We start from the raw sequence: 22,513 nt of genomic DNA, 5'->3' as shown, positions 1-22,513 counted from the left end.
GGCAGGAAACACAGTTGCCGGGCGTTCCACATCTTAGCGGCACGTATCAGAAACGTCAGACATCCTGCAAAGTGTTACCCTGTGTCCACCTTACCTTAGGCAAAGGTGTTAAGCCTCATGAACCTGCAATAATACCGGCATCCTCGCCCTTCAGACCGGAACATAGCATTGCTAAAATGCTGCTTAGCGGCAGAAATCTGCCACAGGACGCTCTAGTAGTACTGAACATAATACTAGCTGCATTTGATGGCACTTTGACTTCTAATAAATCTAACATTAGTGCCGTTCTTGTCAGCAGGGAATCTTGTGACGTCACAACAGAATTAAGAATACCCACCTTATCGGCATAATAAGTAAGGCAGAACAACAATAATAACGATATCACGTTTACTTATATAGGATGGACATAAATAAAATAAATAAATGAATATTTTTTTATGAATAATATACATAATACTTATAATATACAGATAAACACCGTGACATTGAAGAACATTCATTTTCATCACACAACGTTTTCCAGCTGTGGGAATCGAACCCAAAGCCATGGACTCAGATAGCAAGATCGCTGCCCACTGCGCGAATCGGCCGTCGGCGTTAATGTGTTTCAAATGAATATAAATAACCAAAAATTAATGTAATGATTACATAGTGTTGTAATAATCGATATACATATATATATGACACAAAAAATTATTGCAGCACAATTAAAGGTCTTAAAATGATTTTATTCCAGCATTTAATATACATAGCACATGCGTTTAATTCAGTTTTTATTAAAAAAAAAAAAAATAAAAACCTCATGCGAAGCAATCACTACAAGACGAAAGTATCAATGTGTACAAATAAAATAGCAGTAGTAGTAGTTAGTAGCACAAGAAACAAGTTCTTCAAACTTCCCTTTGCCCTTTGTCCATAAGAAACAAGTTCTTCAAACTACCCTTTGCCCTTTGACCATAAGAAACAAGTTCTTCAAACTACCCTTTGCCCTTTGTTCATAAGAAACAAGTTCTTCAAACTACCCTTTGCCCTTTGTCCGTAAGAAACAAGTTCTTCAAACTACCCTTTGCCCTTTGTCCATAAGAAACAAGTTCTTCAAACTACCCTTTGCCCTTTGTCCATAAGTGTTAAGCCTCGTGTGCCTGTGATTACACCAGCAACCACGACCTTCACTGGACTATTTTTCTTTTGTAATGATTGACGAACGAAGCAGTTGGCTCACATGATGGTAGAACATCGCTCTAGGTCCGTCAATTGACTCGAACCCATGCAAGTATTAGGCAAGTTTTTTTTTTATTTTCTTTCCAAAACAAGTCAGCCCTCGACTGCAATCTCACCTGATAAGAGAAGATGCGCAGTCTTTAATGGTGACGGCCTTTTAGTTCCATTGAACCCATAGCCCTGATCAGTTATAACGCGACACCGTACAGGAACGCTAAATCGCTTGGCAGCACTTGCTTCTTCTGTAGGGTGGTAACTAGCCACGGCCAAAGACCAGACCAAGGTCTGGTGGCTAGTAGGCGTAGAAGAGAGAAATATCAGAATTTATAATTTCATCCCTCACACTTTTCACTAATATTTATCAGGTATTTATTTAGGATTACTACCGTAGTAGTATTGACTACCATACTCCCTAACAGGTTAGCCCGCTACCATTTTAGACTGCATCACAACTTGCCACCAGGTGAGATTGCAGTCAATGGCTAACTTGTAGTGGAATAAAATATAAAAAGAAGTATTATTTTGTAGCTACAATGACCAAAATATCAATAATTCGAGAGTGAATTAGACTGTGTTGAAATCCTTTCTGCAAAACTGTAACCTATTGAAGAGAAAAACAAAGTGACAGCAACATGTCCTGTACGCTTAGTACAAGATTAACTCGCTAGCAATCGAGGGCTCGTTTTCCCACATCAGTCTCTGTATCGTCAAAGTGAAATGGACCTTATATAACTAGTTTTACAGTCGCAAATTTTGTACTTCTGATTTTTGTTTTACAATCGTTCTATCAAGAGCCCGAGCTAAAGAGTCGTGGGAAAATTTGAGCTTTAACACAATGGTAATAAGTTTTATTTTAGTCAGATCTTCAAGTATTACCATACTCGAAAACGACGCCTATGTTGCGAGAAACTGAATCTTGTATTAAGGCTACAGAAGTGATAGTTGAGTTGACGACACACACGAGTAGTATACGTACTGGATCGGTGACTGTGCAGCGGACTGGTCTCGGGCCCGCCACCTCTGCGAAGCTCTGCCGCGCGCGCCCACCCATCTGTTCCCACACCCAACTGTTAGCACCCGATACCCAACCACGCACAAACAGACTTTACTACTTAAGATCGTAAGATGAACGGATTTAATTTCATCTCGCAACGAGTATTTTTTTTTTGCAATTTTTAATGCAATCTTCGAGTTTATCATCATGACACTTGGAGGAATTATCAGTAAAAATTAGTAATTAAAAAAATTAACTGTGTATCTATTGTTATTATTGACATTAATTGTAGTAGACATAGTAATAATGTTAAATCTATAGAATTTCTATTAAATTAATAATAAAAAAAACTCAGTAATACCGACATGTATAGTCTTTTTTTCACACATTCTATCACATAACTAAGAAAAACGTACTTCAAATTTTCGTTAGAAAATAACTTCGGCATGTTTTTCGCTCGAGAAAATTTTACTTAATCGGATAACCATTTAGTAAGAAATATGGCCGAGAATACCGATCATTCACCACAATATTTTGCTGTGAAGAACTTTCTATAAGCAAATATTCAAAGCTCTTTGATCAAATTGCAATGACTGTGGCAAATAAGGCGTAATTAAAGTGCAAAAATATAACAAATTTTTTTGTACGTGTAAAAATGAAACAGAATCAATAAACTTGATTTCTTCACTGGACTTCTTCTTATCAGTCAAAAGATTCATAAAGTCTGCGTGTGTCTAATGTTATTGTCAGTTTTACATAATAAATATTCAAAATCCAATAACTACTGTGAAAATACACAAACTTAAGGGAAAAAGATAGACGGAGCTAGACATGCCAAACCTTCATCTCTATGCGATTATCGCATTCTTTTGTACTTATATCTCGCTCCTATCACACAATAATAATGTTTCACTGCGCAATACAATCAGAAATATGTACAGAATTTCACTTGGTATAGTATTTTCACACATTTTCAACCAAAACGTAATAATGTATAAAAAAAAGTCAAGATTAGGAAAATATAATTCCAATTAGAAAATACATAATAATAATTACAAACTTATATTAATATTTACATAAATATAAGCCATCTAACTGTTCACTTATGGGCATTGTACCCAAAATGCTGGCGCTATTGCCCCTTTGTTACTAATTCAAGCTAGTTGCCGTTCAAGTCATGAGTCTATGGTTGATGAGGTGAAAGCTATTTTTAAACTTGTGTTTCATGATTGTATTTCGTTTGTGGACAGGTTTCCCCGTCTATTATATACATTTCGCTCCGACAACGGAGCATCCCCAGGGAATACTGACTTTACAATGCGAACATCACTTAACGATTATTCATTGTAAAGTCCAAATCTACAGATTCTACTGCTTTTCGCGGAGTATATATAATTAAGCTTAATTTTCATTATTTATCATGGAATTTCGCAAAATACCGCTTGCTTCTATCCATTATTTCCTATCTATCTTTTTCCTTAAATCTGTGAGAGAACATAAAGATAATATTCAACTTGTGAAATAAACCTGTCAAGTGCAGTTCAGGCTACGATGCAAATATATATAAAGCTTATAGTATATCTAATAACAAAATTTTTGATCCAATAACAAGTAAGGTGGTGTTTTTTTTATTTTTTTGTTATAGGCCTCGCGTTTGACCACAATCTCGTCAAAATAAAGATGGTAAAGACGTGGTTTAAGATGGGACACGCTTATTCCAGGTTCCAAAAAGAAAATATACACCACATAAAAAAAAAGTTACAGAAATATAAATTCAATAGAGTGAGATAATAAGTAAGTACAGTACGATGGCCTTAACGCTACATCGCTACAGCCATCTCTTCCAGGCAACTAAATGCGAAAAAGCAAATAAATATCAATGGAAGGTTACATACCATCCATGCGTATAAGGAATGAGATTATTGTTTGGTTTTTTAATTTTTTTATTTCGGTAGTAAATGCTCTCGTGACATATTGTCACATCAAAATTATATTTACATTGTTGAAGCAGTTTTAAAAAAATAATAATAACTTGTAGAACATTTAGATAAAAAAAAAAAACTTTATTATATCAGTTTATGCAAAATAGGCGTGAAATAACAGGTGCAAGATGTGCACTCAAAAACTATAGAAAAACGCTCCGAATTCAACACTGTTTTCCTTGGAAGTCAATAAAAATAAAGTTTATTTGTGCAAGTAAGTATTCTATAGCTATCGTTCATTTCATTTTGGTAGTTGGTATTTCGAAACGGAATAGTATAGCGTTGTCTGAACTGAGCTTTATGGTTAAATCACAAGTTGCTGATAAAAATTCGCTAGCAAACAAATCTATAAACTTATTAGAATATCTAAAAGCAAACGCATTTTTGTTACATGCTGAATAGAGCAGACCTGAAAATAGTGCTACCAGTATTTAGATATAGTTAAGTTTCACAGATTTGTGTAAAAGCGAATTAGAACTAAAGTATGTTTATGAACTAAAAACCTTCACCCCCAAAAATAGTAGCAGCGTTCCGATGTATTAGTAAAGTTAATAATATCACCATCTTAACTTACAACCTTAACCTCTAAATAAAAGGTAAATAAACATTGGTTCGGACCAACAAAATATAGTGCGCATAAAAGTCTTTTTCGTTCGTTCATCTGATTTTAAAAATTAGTTTTTTTTCAAATTGATACAAACGAAAGCTTACAATTTATTTTTCATTTAGGCTACATTTAGAATATGCAGAAATAATCGCGCGACCACCGTGCGACCACCGCGAAACAACCGCTTCATCGCCACGTTCGTTAATGGCAATGTGTCTATGTTATTGGCAACAACATTGAAATTCCCGCAATCAGCTAACCATGCCGCCACAACCCGGAACACCGCATTCAGCGCGTTTCGGAGATTTTAAGGAATTGGAATTTTGTTGTGTTCACAATAGAATACACATTTGTCAGTGTCGTAAACGTGAACGAGGCGGTCAAGCAACCGCCGCGCGTCAGTCGCACAAATATTTTAATGTCATCTAAAGGTAGCCTTAATCATCAGCTGATATTTTATGCAATTTGTTACAATAAAATCCAGTTGTATGTTCTGTCAGGACCAAATAAACGTTATTTCATTATAAGTGATACTTTTTATGGCTAATGTCCAAGTACCCTTGTTCCAAAACACCGTATTAATGTATTTGAAAGTTACATTTAGTTCAGAGAACTGAAACTGACTGACACATATAGTGCATTAGCCACTTCTTGGATTTTAAAATGCATACATAAGTTAAAATATGTACCTACTACTGTTTCGTTGAATTCCTAAACCTAAGCAGACTAATATAATTTACAGTAGTGGCATATGTGCAATGATTACATATACAATCAACTCTGCCGCCTGACAGAGCATCGAATAAGTTTCGGGTGAGCTTCCCGTAACGCCTATGGTATTATAGAAAGGGTTTGCTTGCGTGCCGGTACTCCCAATGAGTAGACAAAGTAGTGAACTCACTGTATACGCATCACACATGTTATGGTATATATCTCACCGACGACGTTCTCCTGAGCGTTACAGCAGTAGACGCCGCTGAGGAACAGTGTAGTGAAGATAACGAACACAATCGCCATCACCACAGCGTACCCGTCTGCGCCGTGGAAGCTGAAGGGGCGCGGCGGGGGCGGAGAGGGCGCGGGGGCGGGGCACGCGTCCTCACAGTCCAGACATGAGCACCCCGGCTGACCCTGCGCAAGAGTTGTTGTTTTAAATTCCAAAATGTTTTATTAATGTAGACCCACCTATCACAGGCAGTTATGAAGCGTTTATAAATATATAATGTTACCAATTATGTTAGATGATGGTGATAACTACATTCGTTAACTTAGAACTAAAGCTAAAAGGGTACCAAACGCGCCTTGGTCTAATAAGTGCCCACAACAAACTTAGCCGGGGTTTTTTTTTGTTATCTCCATTACGCAGTCGAATTAATTTTTAGCTATTAAGTTAAAGCAATTCATAGCTAAATATTAATTCCCAAGCTTTTTTAACATATACATGTCATTTTTAATATTATACTGTTGGGTATTGGTGAAGGGTTCAACTAGACTTACCGGTAACCCAACTTTGCAAGATCTAGTTGGTGGGTTGTACGGCGTGAATGCGTTGTTAGGTTCGTCACCGCTGATATAGTTGATCTGGAAAGGCACTGGACCCAAATTCACATTGCCCATGTAGGAAAACCAGCGTTGTGCGTTACAAAGGTATGCCGCTTGACCGCACATTATATCCAGTGCTAGCTGGTTTGTAGACGGCATTTGTACCTGAGAAATATTAATTTATTAATTTACTTGCATCCATGCCTTAACATATTCACGAGACCCTGTCAGGGCGTAGCAATAAGAAACAGTTTGACCCTTATAATTATCACAAATACACGATTTCTGTCTTAATGTCTAATTTATGTTAGTAGAAATATATATATACATATGTCAGAAAAATTAGTCACTATTAAAGATCGTCAAGTTAATAAATCTTTTAAAGTATTAAATGATTGCTCAGCCAATTGTTTAGTCAAAAGTCAATAGAAAGACAGATAGATAGAATAACTTTATTAAAGTACTACTAGCGGATGCTTTATATACTGCTAGCGTTCTTCATCCGCGTTTATAATATTTTTTTCCAAATGCCGTTGGAACCGTTTGTTTTCCTGGGATAAAAATTTGCCATTTCTCTCAGCCCTTTTTACTAACTCCATGTCTAACTAAATCAAGTCGATTGGGCATAAAGTAAGGACACACAGATAATCAAACACACTTTCGTATTTAAATTATTAGTATGGATTTATTACAACTAAATAAAAATTTAATAAATTTTAAGAAATATCAATTTTATAAATTTTCAACTGCATAAATGACGACATCGGCGTCATGAGAACCGTAGCTAAGTGGTCTTTAGCACTAAGCTACGGTTAGGCGCTAAACGCTATACGTTTAGGCCCGATTGCCGAAGTCACAAGTTCAAGTCTTGTCACTTCCGAAATTTAATGATATTTTTTTTTATACATAAGTAAATAAATATACTATAAATATACTATTACTACTACTACTATTTATATATTTACTATGTTTTATGTTTATGTATAAATTTGCCACAAGCTATGAAACAAGAGTTCATATTTTTACTATTAAGTAATTTCGTGTTACGTTATGTATTTTACTTACACTTTTACAGGAATTGAATGTAGTATTCATATACGTGGCGCCAAGATGATAGTTCAGCTCCAAAATTCTCGTTTGATTTCCTAAAAAGACAAAAAATCTTAATAAAACATTTTAGTGCACCACTAGACGCGTTTTGCGTGAAAGAGTAACATACATCCATCCATCCTAACTTTTCCTTCCTACTTGTATTAATTACTTTCGCATTATTAATATTAGTAGGGAGTATAGGATAGTAACTATTAGTACATATTAATCTTAAGAACAAGACTCTAAAAATGTTGCGTACACGTCACCTTGTCGCCGCGAACGAGACTCGGAGCACTCCAATTGTAACAAAACTTTTGTAACTACTTTATTGTAATTTTTAAACTAAATTGCCTCTTACGTTCGGAAACTACTACTGTACGCCGCCGGTGTGATAAACAGAAATGTTTTTAAAACCAATATGAATTGCCAGAGATATGCATCGATCGCTTCCTTGTTATTGTTTCTTTTGGTAATTGCCAGACCTGGTACATCATCCGATGGTAAGTAAACTATTGAATAACAAAGTAAACAATCCGTAGTGAGACTGTTCTGCCTGTGCGTGTGTTTGCTAATCTCCAAACCGTCTGAACCACTTTTGATGTGATCTTCAGTGATTTGAATAAGTTTGGTTACGTTTAGACTCCCAGACTTATAACTCACCGTTATATGGCTCTGTGCTGTTCGGCTGCAGATAATCGCTCTGTCGGGGGCCGCACGTCATGCCGCACAAGTGCTTGAGGAAGTTGTCTATGCACGAGGGACAGCGGGCGAGCATGCTTAGGGGCACGGTTACGCCCTTACTAAAGTTTTCCAGCTGGTCCAGGTCGCAGCAGGAGACACCCTCGGCCGCGATGTCGGGGCAATACTTCTCAAGGATTTCCTGAAACAATAAACATTTTTTTATAACACAAGTGACTGCAATCTTCCATGTGGTTCACCATCGAGGTTTTTGTATATTAAACACAATACCGTCATAAAAAATTCCTAGGCAAACATTATTCATTGATTTCACCAATCGATTTTAACTAGGCAACTCACAAAACCTAACTTGTCTATGGTTCTCGCCACGAGGTGTGCTATTTTGTGTTTGTATTATCATATGTTTCAGGTTTCGTATGGATTTATGGTTTTAAAAAAAACGGTCAGTTTGCGAGTCACCAAAACTTTACAATCCGCTGAATCGGTATTGTAAAATTACATAGAGTTCGTGACACGTTTTTTTTCGCTAGGAATCACATAAATCACTAATTAATATCAATTACACGAATTAAATAAATTATGAAAATAAAAGAGAGCAAAGAAAAAATACATAAATCTAAAATAACCATTTTTTCCCTTACAAACACCATTTGTATGCAATCCAATATTATGTGCGTTTAATAAATTTTTTAATTCATTGTGACATTACAAACGGACAATTGAATTTTAATTATTCGTGAAAAAAATAATCATAGTTAGACAAACAATCACCATTTTATAAGAGTATGTAAATAATTGTTAGATAACCTAGAGTGTGGTAATTTTTGTCTGATTATGTTCAATAAAACAAAGTCGATCTTATATTGACCGTCTGAACTATGATAGTATTATGAATCACTTCGCTTTATCTTGTACTAGCTCCGCCCGCAGTTTCAGATTGCTCTTGTTTAATAGTAGATTATGGATCAAGTATGGTTATAGCGTATGGTAAAAGCGAACGAGCTAAGAAAGCCGAGAGTATAATATCAGTTGAAATTGGAAGGTATTCCAATTTAAACTATTATATTTTTAAACTTAACCGGGTCATCATAAATAAAGCACAAGTACGGTTATTTTAAATAAAATTAATTAATTAACAATAAAATTGGGTTAACTTAGTGTAACTATACAAAGGTCATTATTTTAAAATAAATGACAATTGATTTGATACTAATTTTTATTTAAATACAGGAAATCATTGTTAAACTTCAATGTCGCGTGCTCGAACATTGTAAATCATACTTTTATCTCAATTTGTCCCAAAACATTAAATTCTGTATTATCTGCTATTAAATAGCCATTATATTCTGAATAATGTTTAACCTTCACTTAACTGGGATACTTATAACACGAAGTTTCAAAATAGGACTGTGTTGTTCTCGAGGTTCATATATTTATGTATGTATGTGAGTTTGTTTACGCTAACTCCAACATAAACTTCAATATGCCTATAACTTACATAAAAAAAACGTATTTTGGTATAATTTTTACAACTATAGTTTTTTTTTTTGTATAATTTGCGTCAAAATTAATTTGAAACACATGATAAAAACAATATTTTTTTAAATTAATACTACTCTACTACGAGGTTATGTCAACTGTTTACTATTGATTTATATGTTCAACTGTCAGAGATCAGTAACGGATTATTCTAGTCACAAATCGCAGAATTAAGAGCGCACAGAACCTTCATTCAGCCATTATTGCATGCAGTTAATTGTGTCATTTTATGGTTAAAGATTAGAACATTAGTGGTAAAATCATTACTGTCAACTGCTAAATGGAAATGAAGTGACTAAACGGCCTGTTTCGAGAAACACAAAGTGGAGTGGGATTTGATGCTTCAATATTAGTCGTGTACACGGTTTCTGCTTGTTCTTAAATCTGTGTCATCGATAACAATTTAAATTTTATTTATTTATGGATTATTAATCCAGATGGAAAGTGTTGCGATTTGAAGACTGGCCAAAAGGCTACCGCGGGAACATTTTTATCATCAGAAATTGTATGAGAGAGGTAGGTACTAAGATACAAAGTTGCATTGCTCGGTAACATGTGATCGATAATATTGTTTAATTGTTTGTAATGGCGTGATCAAAGCGACCAATCCTAGATGAGTGCTGAATATGATTGCGTGTCAAAGGTCGTGCCAAACTTCTAGTTGTATGTAAACACCAGGTGTTACAATTTGGCCTGAGTGCAGGGAATATGTGCATCCCGTACTCGCTCTGTAGGTTCGTCAAGGGACACACAGTTTTTAGTGAAAGAGTAAATTAAATTTAAATGGGCCCATTTCGAAAAAAACCCCTTTTGAACAAAAAAAAAAATTCGATATGTATAATAATAATAAGAAGTTATTTAGGAAAATATATTGGAAAAAAAATCCTGAGGCTGCAAGTATCACATATTATATTAATATATAGGGGTTTTTTAGATTTTAAAAGATTTGATAACGTCTTTCAGAGAGAGACAAAGGAACTGTTAAAAAAAATTCAACAAATTAACCGCGATTGCTGCTGTCGCCTAAATATGCATTGTTAACGCAATGAAATAACATAACATCACACCTGTGAACTCGAAAGGATTACGCAGATGCATCAAAGTCAGTAGTAGTTGCACTTCGCGAGTGGAAGCTAGTTGTAGAACCAGTATTCGACTTTGATTTATACAAAAAAAGGTACAATTTATTTCGCAAGTCGGTTTTTTTTCTACCAAATAATACCTGCAGTATGGGAAATACCACATACAAATAATTAGGGCAGGAAAAGTTTGTAATAAAACTGTCCACCTCCTTTAATACTTTTAGCGATTTATAACACAGTGAAACGTAATGTATGCATGATAAATAAATAAAAAAACAATTCACTCAAATAAATAAGTGTTTGTTTTGAATACTAAATGATAGCCCAGTGGATAGGACTTCGACTTCATTTTCGGGGGGCAGAGTTCGAATCAGCACCTTAAACTTTTCTATGTCATTTGCGTTTAAACAATTTAAATATCACACGCTTTAACGATGAAGGAAAAGAGCGTGAGGAAACCAGCATGCTAGAGAGTTTTAGTTTTAGTCCACCAATCCGCAATAGGCCAGCGTGGTGGGCTACAGCCTTAACCCCTTCTCATTGTGGGAGGAGATCCGTGCCCTGTAGTGGGCAGGTAATGGAATGATAATGTTGACGAACTAAGAGCCACCGATCCATTACCCCGGACAACTGACAAGTTACAAAAACAAAACGCCCCGTCTTACGAAAAGTTTTCAGTTGTGTTCCTCATTATGACGCTAAATTTTTCAGGCGTTCGCAGTTGTAAGCACTCAGTTCATATTATATTAAAAAAAATTCTGAACCGATTTTGATGTATCTTTTACCTTTTATTTATTTAGGATTTTTTTTGTAATATCATAATTGTGCATTATCCTTCCTACGTAGGTATGATTATAATTCAATAATCCGCAAAGCTCGGGCATGCTGCCAACACGATGGAAATGTTTTAACAAAGGAATTTAAAACTTAATGCAGTGTCACTAGAGTTTAAACTGTATCGCGGTTCGTTGGCTGTTTACGTCGACGATGATGCAGTCACCTCCAAAGCGGTTTCCTTTTGTAACTCACTGATAAGAGCCATGGGAGTTGTTCACAAAGCAACTTGCTTTATAATCGCGCCTTTACGAAAACAAGCACTCTTTATTACAACCATTCCAAATTTAGAGTCGTCAGCATTATTGTTTACTTCTATATAAAGTTGCGACAGCCAAACAAAGTAGCTTCATATAGATTCTATATGACGAACAAGGCTACGTAGGCGATGTAGGACGTAATTTTGCATCTTAAAGGAAGACGCGAAGTGTGACATCGAACCTAGTACCTCGTGAGCGTACTCAAACGCAAACCAAAAGACCACAGAGGCAGTTAGATAAATAGCTGGCAAATGACAAGCAGGACACCATTATAAGAAATTAATAATAATAATAATAATAATCCTTTATTGCCATACTCTATTGTTAATACAAGAACTCGAACAAAATTATTACCAATTTATTATTAACAATATGGCAAATTGCCGCAAACGGAGCCTTATGCTGTGCATTGGCAACTACTACCGCCGACAACGAACATCTGTAGCACCAGAGAACCACGACTGCTTTACGGTTATTTGAGGTACGTGCTTATCTGTCTATTTAACAAGCCCATATAACAATTTATGTAGTTAAAGAGCTTCTCATGACATAAGCTTGTATGGGGAAGTACGCCTTGCCTATTTCGGCCGCGATTGGTTTCCGGTTTGAAGGGCGTCGTTGCCGGCGTTTGTCTGGTGGGAGGCTTTGGCCGTGACTATTCACCACCCTACCGACAAAACTTGTCGTTAAGTGATTTAATGTTCCAGTGCGATGTCGCGTAGAAACCGATTAGGGGTATGACTACCATACTGCCTAACAGGTTAGCCTGCTACCATGTTAGACTGCATCATCACGTACCACCAGGTGAGATTGCAGTCAAGGGCTAACTTGTAGTGGGATCAAAAAAAAAATACAAGCACATGGATTTAACACCTACGCGTCAGATCAGACAGAGGGCGTCACTATGCAGGACGTGTCTCTCGGAGCCTCGGTTATCCTGCAATGTGTTGATCTGTTTAGAGGCGTTGAATTTCCACCCATCTGCTTGATTCGCAAATTATTGCTATGAAAAAATTTAAAAAAGTTTATCCCCCCTCCCAATCGTAGGTTATGTTATAAAGTACCAATCTAAACAATAAAACTCCAACATGTCTTGTTGCCCAGATTGTCTACAGCTTAGCAACGCCGCAAACGAATATAATTGATGTCAATATGTCCACTTAACCGAAATTAATTGTAGCCGAGTGGCATGTCCAATGAGGCATGCGCCCCTGTTGAACTCCGACCGGCCCGCATTTCGATCGCCTGCACTGTTTAAGTAGTCAGACAGACTTTATGTTCTGAAAAGGGATTTCAAGAATCAATGACTGAAAAGATTTTTCAAATTTAACTAGTATTTCCAAAGCAACAAAGAAAGGAAAAACCATCGTCAAAGTCAAAGTCTTATATCTCTTTATACAAGTAAGCCCATATACACTTAATATGATGCGTATATGAAATGAAAAATGAGTAAATTGTTATGAGACGATGGCGATAACGTTAGTCGTAAACTTAAGCTACGTGAGATCCAAACGCGAGAGAGTTATGTCTACCCAATACCTCGTCAAACTCTATAGAAAAATTAAAATTACGGGTAGAATTAATTATTTCTTGGTATGCTAGCCCTGCTGGTCTAAGAAGAAGCCCATACCAAACTAAGTCGGGTGTTAGTTTTTAGTAACACCGTCATAACTAATTAGCTTCGTTGTTAGTTTCTAAAACAAGCCTCTATAGAAAAATTATTTGAGGTATTATTTCATGGCCATACCGAAGGACATGTCGATGCATTGCATGCTAAGATATTTTAATTTTTAGTATTTTTGGTAATTGGAAAAAAACCGTAATCCATTTACAGATACAGTAGAACATCTATTATGGTTGGACTTAAAGATGTTCTTATCCATGTTTGCTGTATGTGGCAGCAGATCAGAATAAAGTTGTCACCACATCTCAAACCACGGGGGTCGTACGAGGCGGTTAAGGGAATGACAAAGACGGAGCACGGCAATGGAGTCCTCTGTGCAACTACTGATGATTATGATCAAACCCTCCCCTTGGATCTTGGGAGGGGCCTTCCGTGGTTTTTTTTTAATGTTCCAAAAACGTAATCCATTTATGGCTGGTTCCAAAAGAACGGAACTTTCATAAGAAAGACGTAAATCTGACGACAAAATTGAAGTGTAAAATCATTAACAAGGTTTATGTTCCTCGATGACGTAATAGTAATTAAGAATAACTTAGCCGCAAATCATACGTTATGACGAATTACGTTTAAGGTCTATGACACAGATGATTAGTCAGCTGCCAGATAAGGTACTGCACTATGGAAATGTATATAATATGATTCTTATTTCTGGTATTTACAAGTGGGTTACTACCTGATACAAATTTTAAAATACTGTTAACGTGCTAGGGTTCGAAGATTTGAAATTATGAAATTTGATTTTAGTTTTAAATTTTGTCTGTCATAATTTTTTTAAATGATAAAATAATAATCAAAACTTATTCTATTTTACGTACGTACGTAAAACGTAGGTACGCGGACGAGGAGATAGCCTTCGGTAATATTTTAAAACGACGGTTTTATATGGTATTACTTGACGTCCCCAAAAACAACAATGATAATGCTGAAACAACAACAATATTAAAATAGTACTGCTTTCTGCGGCGGCAGTTCTCCTCCACAGTCAAGTTCCCTAAGCCCATGAGAGAGAAGGCTCCGATTAACGTCACAATCGCATGCACATGCTAAATATAGACTACTGGCGAATAAGTAACCTCGCCGCTGACCCAGTTAGTGTCCGTAAACCGCCCTTGGGGCATTGAAAAAGGTTTAACTCATAAACTGTATGGCAATTATGCAAGATAAAACAATACTATAATTCTTTGGAAAAAAAAAACATCCTTCGCTCTTAAAAGAAGGTTTACATAGCATAGTATTGAAGGTCAAGTACGTCAATGCATCCTATTGCCTTGGCGGGTAGGTAATTTTATACTGCAGTCCCTAAGGGCTTTAATGATTTGAATAATGAACATCGCGCACGGCATATATGAATAAAATCTGTTCATTCTTATATTGCAATCTCGCTCTTACGTTAGATGGCGTCCCTGTCACTCACCAAGGCTTGTGAAGCACGAACCATAGAGATTGATAATAAGGACCTAAGAAACTTGCCTCGCGAGGTGTAAAAAGTAGAGTATTAAACTTAGGGCTAAAGCTGCCTTCGTTTTGGGCGCCTCTAAAACTCTTGCTACACTCAGGATTCTAGATGCAACACCCTCGCAGCGCTCGGGAGTCGCTCTAAAACCCCTCTTTTACTTGGGATCTAGCCCGGCGCCCGTAACATAATAGATTGCTTTACCCCCTTGTTAAACAATCGAGTATTAACTCACTACTGAATAGCAACATCTCAAAATCTCATCGAATCTCAAAAAAATCAAATTAAACAAATCAAAAATCAATGCGGCGGTCGCATTCCTCGTAGGCCAAACCACCCTGGGGAATAAGGGCCTTCCCTTTAACTCCTGATAAATGATTACTGAGTAGCAATGATGAAAGATGAAAAAAACTAGAATTAAAAAACACCATCATTTTGAAAAAGTCTTTCAGTGAAAAATAAATCCGCAAATTACCGAAAAACTCAAACCGTCCCTAGAGAGTTACTTAATGGTTTAGCTCATAAGGAATATTGCGAGGTTGATTTTCAGTAGGGGCCAAAGGTCACGTAGTGCTTGGATACTCCTTGGATAAGTTATCGATAAATAATAAAGATAATACAAACACAAACCTAATAATAATTAGGTAATATCATATACCTAGGTAATATAGACGAAAGCCTTGGTGGTACACCTAGCGGGCCAAGGAATCGCGTGCTGTATTCGAACATTATTTTAAAATAAATTACTTATTTTATAATTATAAATCTTTTTTTATTGAAGTACATATCATTAAGTGCCGCCATGGCATAATTCACGCATGGTTGTATTTTTTCCAATTCTTTGTATTCGGAGAACCGGATGCTCAAGATACTCCGCAAAATCCCCGCTTATTTGAGATATACTTGCGGCTAGCATAATACTGATGCTAGCCAGACACTCCAGACAGAAAGACACGAGAACAAAAATTTGTACCACGATCAAGGGGCCAGGGATAAAACTTAACTTGTAGTCTTAAGAGGAAACGAAAAGAAAAGGAAAGTTTACCATTTGATATTATACGTATTTTTATATTATATAATTTCCAAGCATTCGTCCATGCTCAGAGTGGATAAGACTGTGAAAGGAAACATTTTCGGCATTCCTCGTGGAGAAAATATCTGGCGTGCTGGACGTCAACATTATCCAGACTTCGCACGCATTTGAGAACGTTACAGAGAACTCTCGGAAGTCAGTTTTCCTCACGATGTATTCCTTCACCGTTAAAGCCGATTTTAATTATTTGCGTTGCAGTCAGTGTTCGAACTCTGCTTTTGGAAAGTGAAGCCAAATTCCTAAAAATTAGGCTATCTATCACCGCTCGTCGATTCAAAATCTTTCAAGAAACGCTTAGAAATCGTTTCAAGAAAATCGGTCATGCAACACCGTAAGTGTGTGTGCATGACTCCACTTTTCAGGAAATAGATTTGTATATAGCTAGATAAACAATAATTATTACGTAAGGCGTATGAATTATATACTTATTAGTATTTTGATTGCTATCTTGCATGAAGTACATAGAGCACTGATACTGGTATATTTTATCTCGGAATCTTATCGACGCTCTTCGTCATAGGCTAATAAATAACCATAGTTTTTTGTTCCACTAGAAGTTAGCCATTGACTGCAACCTCACTTAGTGTTAAATAAAGATCCAGTCCAAGATGACAAACTGTTAGGGGTACGGCAGTTTACGTACCGGAATTCTTAATCGCTTGATTGCACGCATTTATCGTAAATGTGGTAACTTGCCACAGCCGAAGCCAGACATCTCTACAGTTTCGTTCCTTTGTTTACTGAACCGATTTAAATCTTTCACCGTTACTCTTCAGCTATTTTATTCAGATGTAACGAGGGCGATATTTAATATCGACTGAATTCTATATGATTACAGTCTGAAATAATATTGGTATTTTTAAACCAAGCAAGAACGAAAGACTTTCGCAATCTTTATTACCTGCGAGAGGTGTCCAAATGGCCAGTCATACAAAATGTTCTACAAAAAAACTGGTCTTTTAAAAGTTACATATGACGGCGGCCGTACTTGTTATATATCTACCGCCAAGCAGCATTGTTGCAATGCTGTGTTCCGGTCTCAAGAGTTGCCGGTGTAATTACAGGCTCATGAGACTTAACAACTCAGATTGATGGACACAGGGCGGCGCGTTCCAGGACGTGTTTCTTGTATAGCCAGCTTAGTCTTGCCCTAACCAGGGCTTGCAAGAAACACGTCTTTGCAAGGTGCCGAGAGAAACAATGAAGATTAACAATATAAAAAAAACATACCATAGCGCGAACATCTCGAATAGGTTTGGGCGGGCCATTGTACGCGCAGTTCTTCTGCTTTGACTCAGACTTTTTCGAGCACACTCCATACCAGATGCACTGACCCTCGGCTGAAGCAGTTGGAATCTGTAATGGAAGAAAATCCCCTTATGAAATTCGAGGTCACAAATTTATAAACACAACATCATATTCGGCCCAGTGCTGGGCACCGACCTGCTTTCTGACATTAGCAGTTTAGAATTTTAGCCAGCCAGAAGGAATATCACAGGCAAGAGACAAAAATTATGTCCCCCGATTGTATCCAACAAGGCTATATATAATTCAAGTGTCAGCCTGCTAAAGCACGTTTATTATACGTGCAGCTTGTGGGTGTCATATACACAGAGGGCTTATAACGACATACGTATACAATGCAATAATGGTTTCAGAGTATTGTTGGGGCTGCCGCGCTTCTGCAGTGCATCACAAATGTTGATGACTTCTACGCAATCATGAGAAAAAGATCCGCATCAATGATGAGCAGAATGCGCGGAAGCTCCAACAATATTTTGAAAATATTACCCAATAAATGGGAAAATCCCTTTATGGAGCACTGGGTTGGTACACACTCACACACCAAGTGCTCAAGCGGGTACTTACCTTAGTTAGTTGATTCCTAATGATTTATTATTTATAGGCTTGGTCAATTTTAGTTTATAATATATTAAATAAGATAATTGTTATTGTTGTAGCTATGGATTTTTATATAAATTAAACGTTATTACTATTATTATTATTAATACACATATATTATTTGGATATTATTTCTACTAGTGCGTCAGTGCTCAGAGAGTTGATAAAGCTGTAGGAGACGATAAATTTTAATCCTTTCCCCGGGGAGAAAATTGTCTCCTGCCCATGCTAGCCCTACCGTTCTTGTATGAATTCTGATACCTAATGCATAATATGATAAATGTGAATCTGAGTTATTTTTTATACGCTTACTAGCCGTTTACCGCCCGCTTCGCTGGGCGAATTGAAAAAGGAAATAAATTACATTTTATGTTTCATTTTTATTTTTGTTTTCATATTTTTAATATTCTCCTTTTTTTTTATTTTTGTATGAACATAAATAGGCCCCGCGGATAGAACTGTAAGCATCGATATTGTTTAGACTTACTCAAATTCCAAATTCCATCGATTTAGCCTGTATCTTTCATCCAGGTGATTTTTCTCACTAATATTCATTGTAACTTTCAATGTGCAATCATTTCCGTGCCTTTCTTCCAAAAATTAATAATAATTGACATGAAGAAAAAAATTTGAAATAAGCATTGAAAGTTTAAGTTAAAGTCATTGCAAGTCTCATATGTGAAGTTGAAATCTGTCTAGGTTCAAGTGCGACGAATTTTCTGTTAACTAAAATTTTCACCGTGACATCAATTTTTTATAGAAAATTAATTGTGCATGTTTTTTATGAATTCTATTGGAATAAGTAACTAAATTTCTTTTCCACATCTCATGTGCTTGGAAAATGCATTCATTTTAATCTATTACATTTCCGCGATCCCGCAATAAAAGAATTCGTCGGTTATGTAGTCTGCAAAAGTAAAATGAATGTAAAATTCTTAGTCCGTTGATTGGATAGCTACATGTAAAGTTAAGTTTTTGAAACCTCTCAATGACTTTTTCTCCGCTGCCAAAAAGACGATTGTTGTAAGGAAATACACGAATATCCCTACATACACGAAGATCCCCACCAAATTTGGAGTCTGTAGAAGTTACAGGTTAGAAATAAAAATTTTAGATTTTAACACCCACCCCCGCAATTCCTGTCGGAAGTAGACTTTATTGAAATCCATTTTGAGATGTTCTTTATGTGAATAATAAAAGATTCCTACCATATTTAGAATTTTTAGAAGCTATATTTCGAAATTGAAATTTTTTATTGTTAACACCCACCCCCGCGAACCTTATTGGAGGTGATTCATTGTAAAATCCGCTCGAAGATCATTTTTATATTACATATAGAACACTCTCACTAAATTTGGAGTCTATAGGAGCTATCGCGTGGAAATTGAAAATTTTCATTGTTAACGCCCCCGCAATCTTCTTTGGGGTGGGATATCGTAAAATTTGTTCATAAATCATTTTTACATCGCTTATAGAAAATTCCTACAAAATTTGGAGCTTGTAGGAGCTTGAGCTGGAAAATTAAAAATATTAATTGTTAATACCCACCCCCGCAACCCCCTGTGGGGTGAGCTATCGTAAAATTCGTTCATAGCCTATTTCTACACCTCTTACAGAAGATTCCTACTAAATTTGGAGTCTATAGGAGCTATCGCTTGGAAATTGAAAATTTTCATTGTTAACGCCCCCGCAATCCCCTTTGGGGAATGAATTTCTTAAAATCTATTCATAGCTGACCTCTACATAGCAAAAGTAATTTTCCTACCAAGTTTCATGTTTCTAAGTCTTATGGTTCCCGAGATTTCGTGGTGAGTGACTATATAGATGGGAATTCTTCGATTATCATCGAATTTTTTAACTTTTTATCGGGCTTTTTTAAAATTTTCTTACATACAAAACTTTCTCCTGACAATTCTGAAGATAAAAAAAAAAGCCCAATTGGTCCAGCCATTCTCCACTACCGTGAGTAGATTCTTAGCTGAATGTAAAAAACCATAATCCGTTTAATACACTCTGTTGAAATCCATGAAAACAAAAGAATCAAGAGAAAATGCAAAAATGAAATCTTTTGTTTTTATTAGCGGGATAAATGTCCATAAAAGTAAAACAGCAATAAAAAAATGAAGGAATGTTGGAATTCAAAAAATAGATAGCCATACACCATCTAGGAAAAATTTCGCATCGAATGGTGGTAGTTTCATGTCGATACGATCAGTGGTTTAGGCGTGATTGAGCCTCAAACGAAGACCATTTTCATTATATATATATAGATTACCTAGTAGCTACCCAAAAGATCATCATAACATTTTTCAAACAATTCAAAGCTATACAGGAATAGACTGGGAGTTTGCATGGAAACAGTAGGTACCTACTGTTCCCGAGACAACAAAAGGCAACTTTTAGAGAAAGACAACTGGAATTAATTGATAAAATTTACATTACCGGAAGCGGAGACGGGCAGACGGACAAACTAGACTAACATATATCACAATTAAAAAGATTTACTTGTGTTGTAAAGGTTACGTAGTAACTACGTACGTACGTACGGACGTAGCCAAAATTATTTATCAAAATAATTTCTAATGTATTACATATTTGTAGTCGATATTATGTGTAGTGTGTACAATATGTAAGTTGAATTAATAATAAATAAATAATGGCTTCTGAATAAACAAATTAATAAGCTTTAAACACACGTTTTCCCTAGTTCAAATAGTGCCGACATCCTGACTGCTTAGCAAAACAGCTCGTAAGCTACGTGTATATAAGTAAAGTGGAGAAATAAATTAATAATTCATTCATTGATATTGTAACCCTAAAAATAAGCATCCAATTGAGAACTTCCCATTTTGGAAGGTTAGTAATGGATGGCTGACAGCAGCCAATCAGGAGCAACCTAACTTGTATTTTTCAGATACGCATTACATGCCGGTTTGCCATTAATTGGGATATAAAATATAACTTTATATATCTCAATGTTGTAGTTCCTAAGCTTGTGTCAGTGTATAATCTGTTAGCGAACCTGATAAATAAATTAAAAAAAAAACAGATCATTGAACGTAATGCTAACAACAGATAACATTATCGTTATCAATTATGTAGAAAGTTTCAAATCAAACAATAAAAGTTAATGGCTGATATGTACGCACGTAGAACATTAACAAGTGCATATTTGATATGATGGACATAATGACGCTTGTGTGTGTAGTGAATGGGGAATTTTGACTGTTGGTATATCGTCTGAGAATAGTAGAGAAAAAAGAAAGAAAAATCGTCTTTACTGTCACACATTTGTGTAAAATTTTACATTTGTGTCATGAATTGTTAAAGAATAAAAATTAAAAAAATTTGTGATAAAGGAGCTGGTCAGTATAGCTGGATGCTAAAACGCGCAGCACTGGTTTTCAGCCAGCCCCATTAGATATGTGTGTCTTGAGTGTAGATTTTTATAACACGACTATCGGTCCCTCGCAACTTCATTCGGGTAAAAGTCAACCTAAGTCAAAAGATAGTCATATGCTGTCGCGGACTTTTTCTAGAACTTTTAAAAGGGAACAACTTTGTCATACGTGATTTTATCGAAACTTTATTACCTAGCGCACGTGTTAGGAAATAGGGAATTACAGCACTTTATCTATGATAAACCCGATGATTATATTAAATATATCAACAAATCTTAGTTTGTATACTCATTGATAATGTATTGAAAATAGAATAATGGACTTTAGTAGACTGTCAAATAAAAGTATAGGATCTATGGGGGAGACGCGAGTTTGACAAGTTAGATTGGCGGAAAAGAAAAGTGAGGACGGATTTAAATTAATGAATTGAGGATAGAAGATTAAGTAAAGTATTGTGGATAGAACGTTACAAATTGGGAATAGATGATTTATAATGGAAACGATAAACGTAACGAAATACTGTTGTGGCGGAACAAGAGTTGTATATACTGGTGATGGAGTTGAGATAAGTTGTTAAAAGTTGTTGGTACTATGGTTGCACCTGATGTTGCATCAGATAAGTATATCTCATCCTTTGGGTTATTTATTGGTATCATATATGGAGCCCTAGCATTATTTTACACACACAGTTTATGTAGCAGAGGTTGCTCTATACAAACAACTTGTTCCAAAAGTCCTGATGTTATAAGTGATCATAGTAGTTATGTTTTAACTGTCTTAAAATATGTCTTGTATCAAAGGGCCTAGCGTTATTACATATGACAATGTTGTAATTGTGTTTATAAGTTGTTTTAATTGATTGAATAAAAGAGCAACGGTAGAGTTTCTTGCCAGTGGTCTTCTCTGCCGAAGTCAGCATTCCGAACTGGTAGTAGAGTCATTTGAAGGTAACAAGTAATATGAATTATAGAGAAGCCTAATATACAGTATTAGAGTCAGTCTAGTTGTTTTATTTCACTCCTTGGGAAGTCAGGTTTATAGAGTACCGACCCACAACACTGCTCTAAAGCAGGTTGGTGGGCTTTAATGATGTCTTTTATAAAATGAATACTTTAATATGAGAAACTA

General features: G+C 36.0%; 1 protein-coding gene across 5 annotated transcripts in view; it reads right to left on the bottom strand.

Annotated features, from left to right (window-relative positions):
• LOC120630932 (NPC intracellular cholesterol transporter 1) overlaps positions 1-22,513 on the bottom strand; it is a 78,816-nt gene that overhangs the window by 34,323 nt on the left and 21,980 nt on the right. For 3 of the 5 annotated variants that reach the window (XM_039900283.1, XM_039900286.1, XM_039900282.1), the window contains exons 2-7: positions 17,313-17,438; positions 8,099-8,318; positions 7,412-7,491; positions 6,302-6,511; positions 5,743-5,935; positions 2,198-2,272 (exon numbers count right to left, since the gene is read on the bottom strand). In XM_039900283.1, coding sequence (XP_039756217.1) covers positions 2,198-2,272; positions 5,743-5,935; positions 6,302-6,511; positions 7,412-7,491; positions 8,099-8,318; positions 17,313-17,438 — 904 coding nt within the window. The remainder of the gene's footprint in view (positions 1-2,197; positions 2,273-5,742; positions 5,936-6,301; positions 6,512-7,411; positions 7,492-8,098; positions 8,319-17,312; positions 17,439-22,513) is intronic. The other 2 variants (XM_039900284.1, XM_039900287.1) reach the window with 1 other exon arrangement.

Source organism: Pararge aegeria, chromosome 17 (assembly GCF_905163445.1).
Source record: "Pararge aegeria chromosome 17, ilParAegt1.1, whole genome shotgun sequence".
In the NCBI taxonomy this organism is placed as follows: Eukaryota; Metazoa; Arthropoda; class Insecta; order Lepidoptera; family Nymphalidae; genus Pararge; species Pararge aegeria.
The sequence above is the reverse complement of the archived record's forward strand: the minus strand, read 5'-3'. Positions and strand labels throughout refer to the sequence as shown.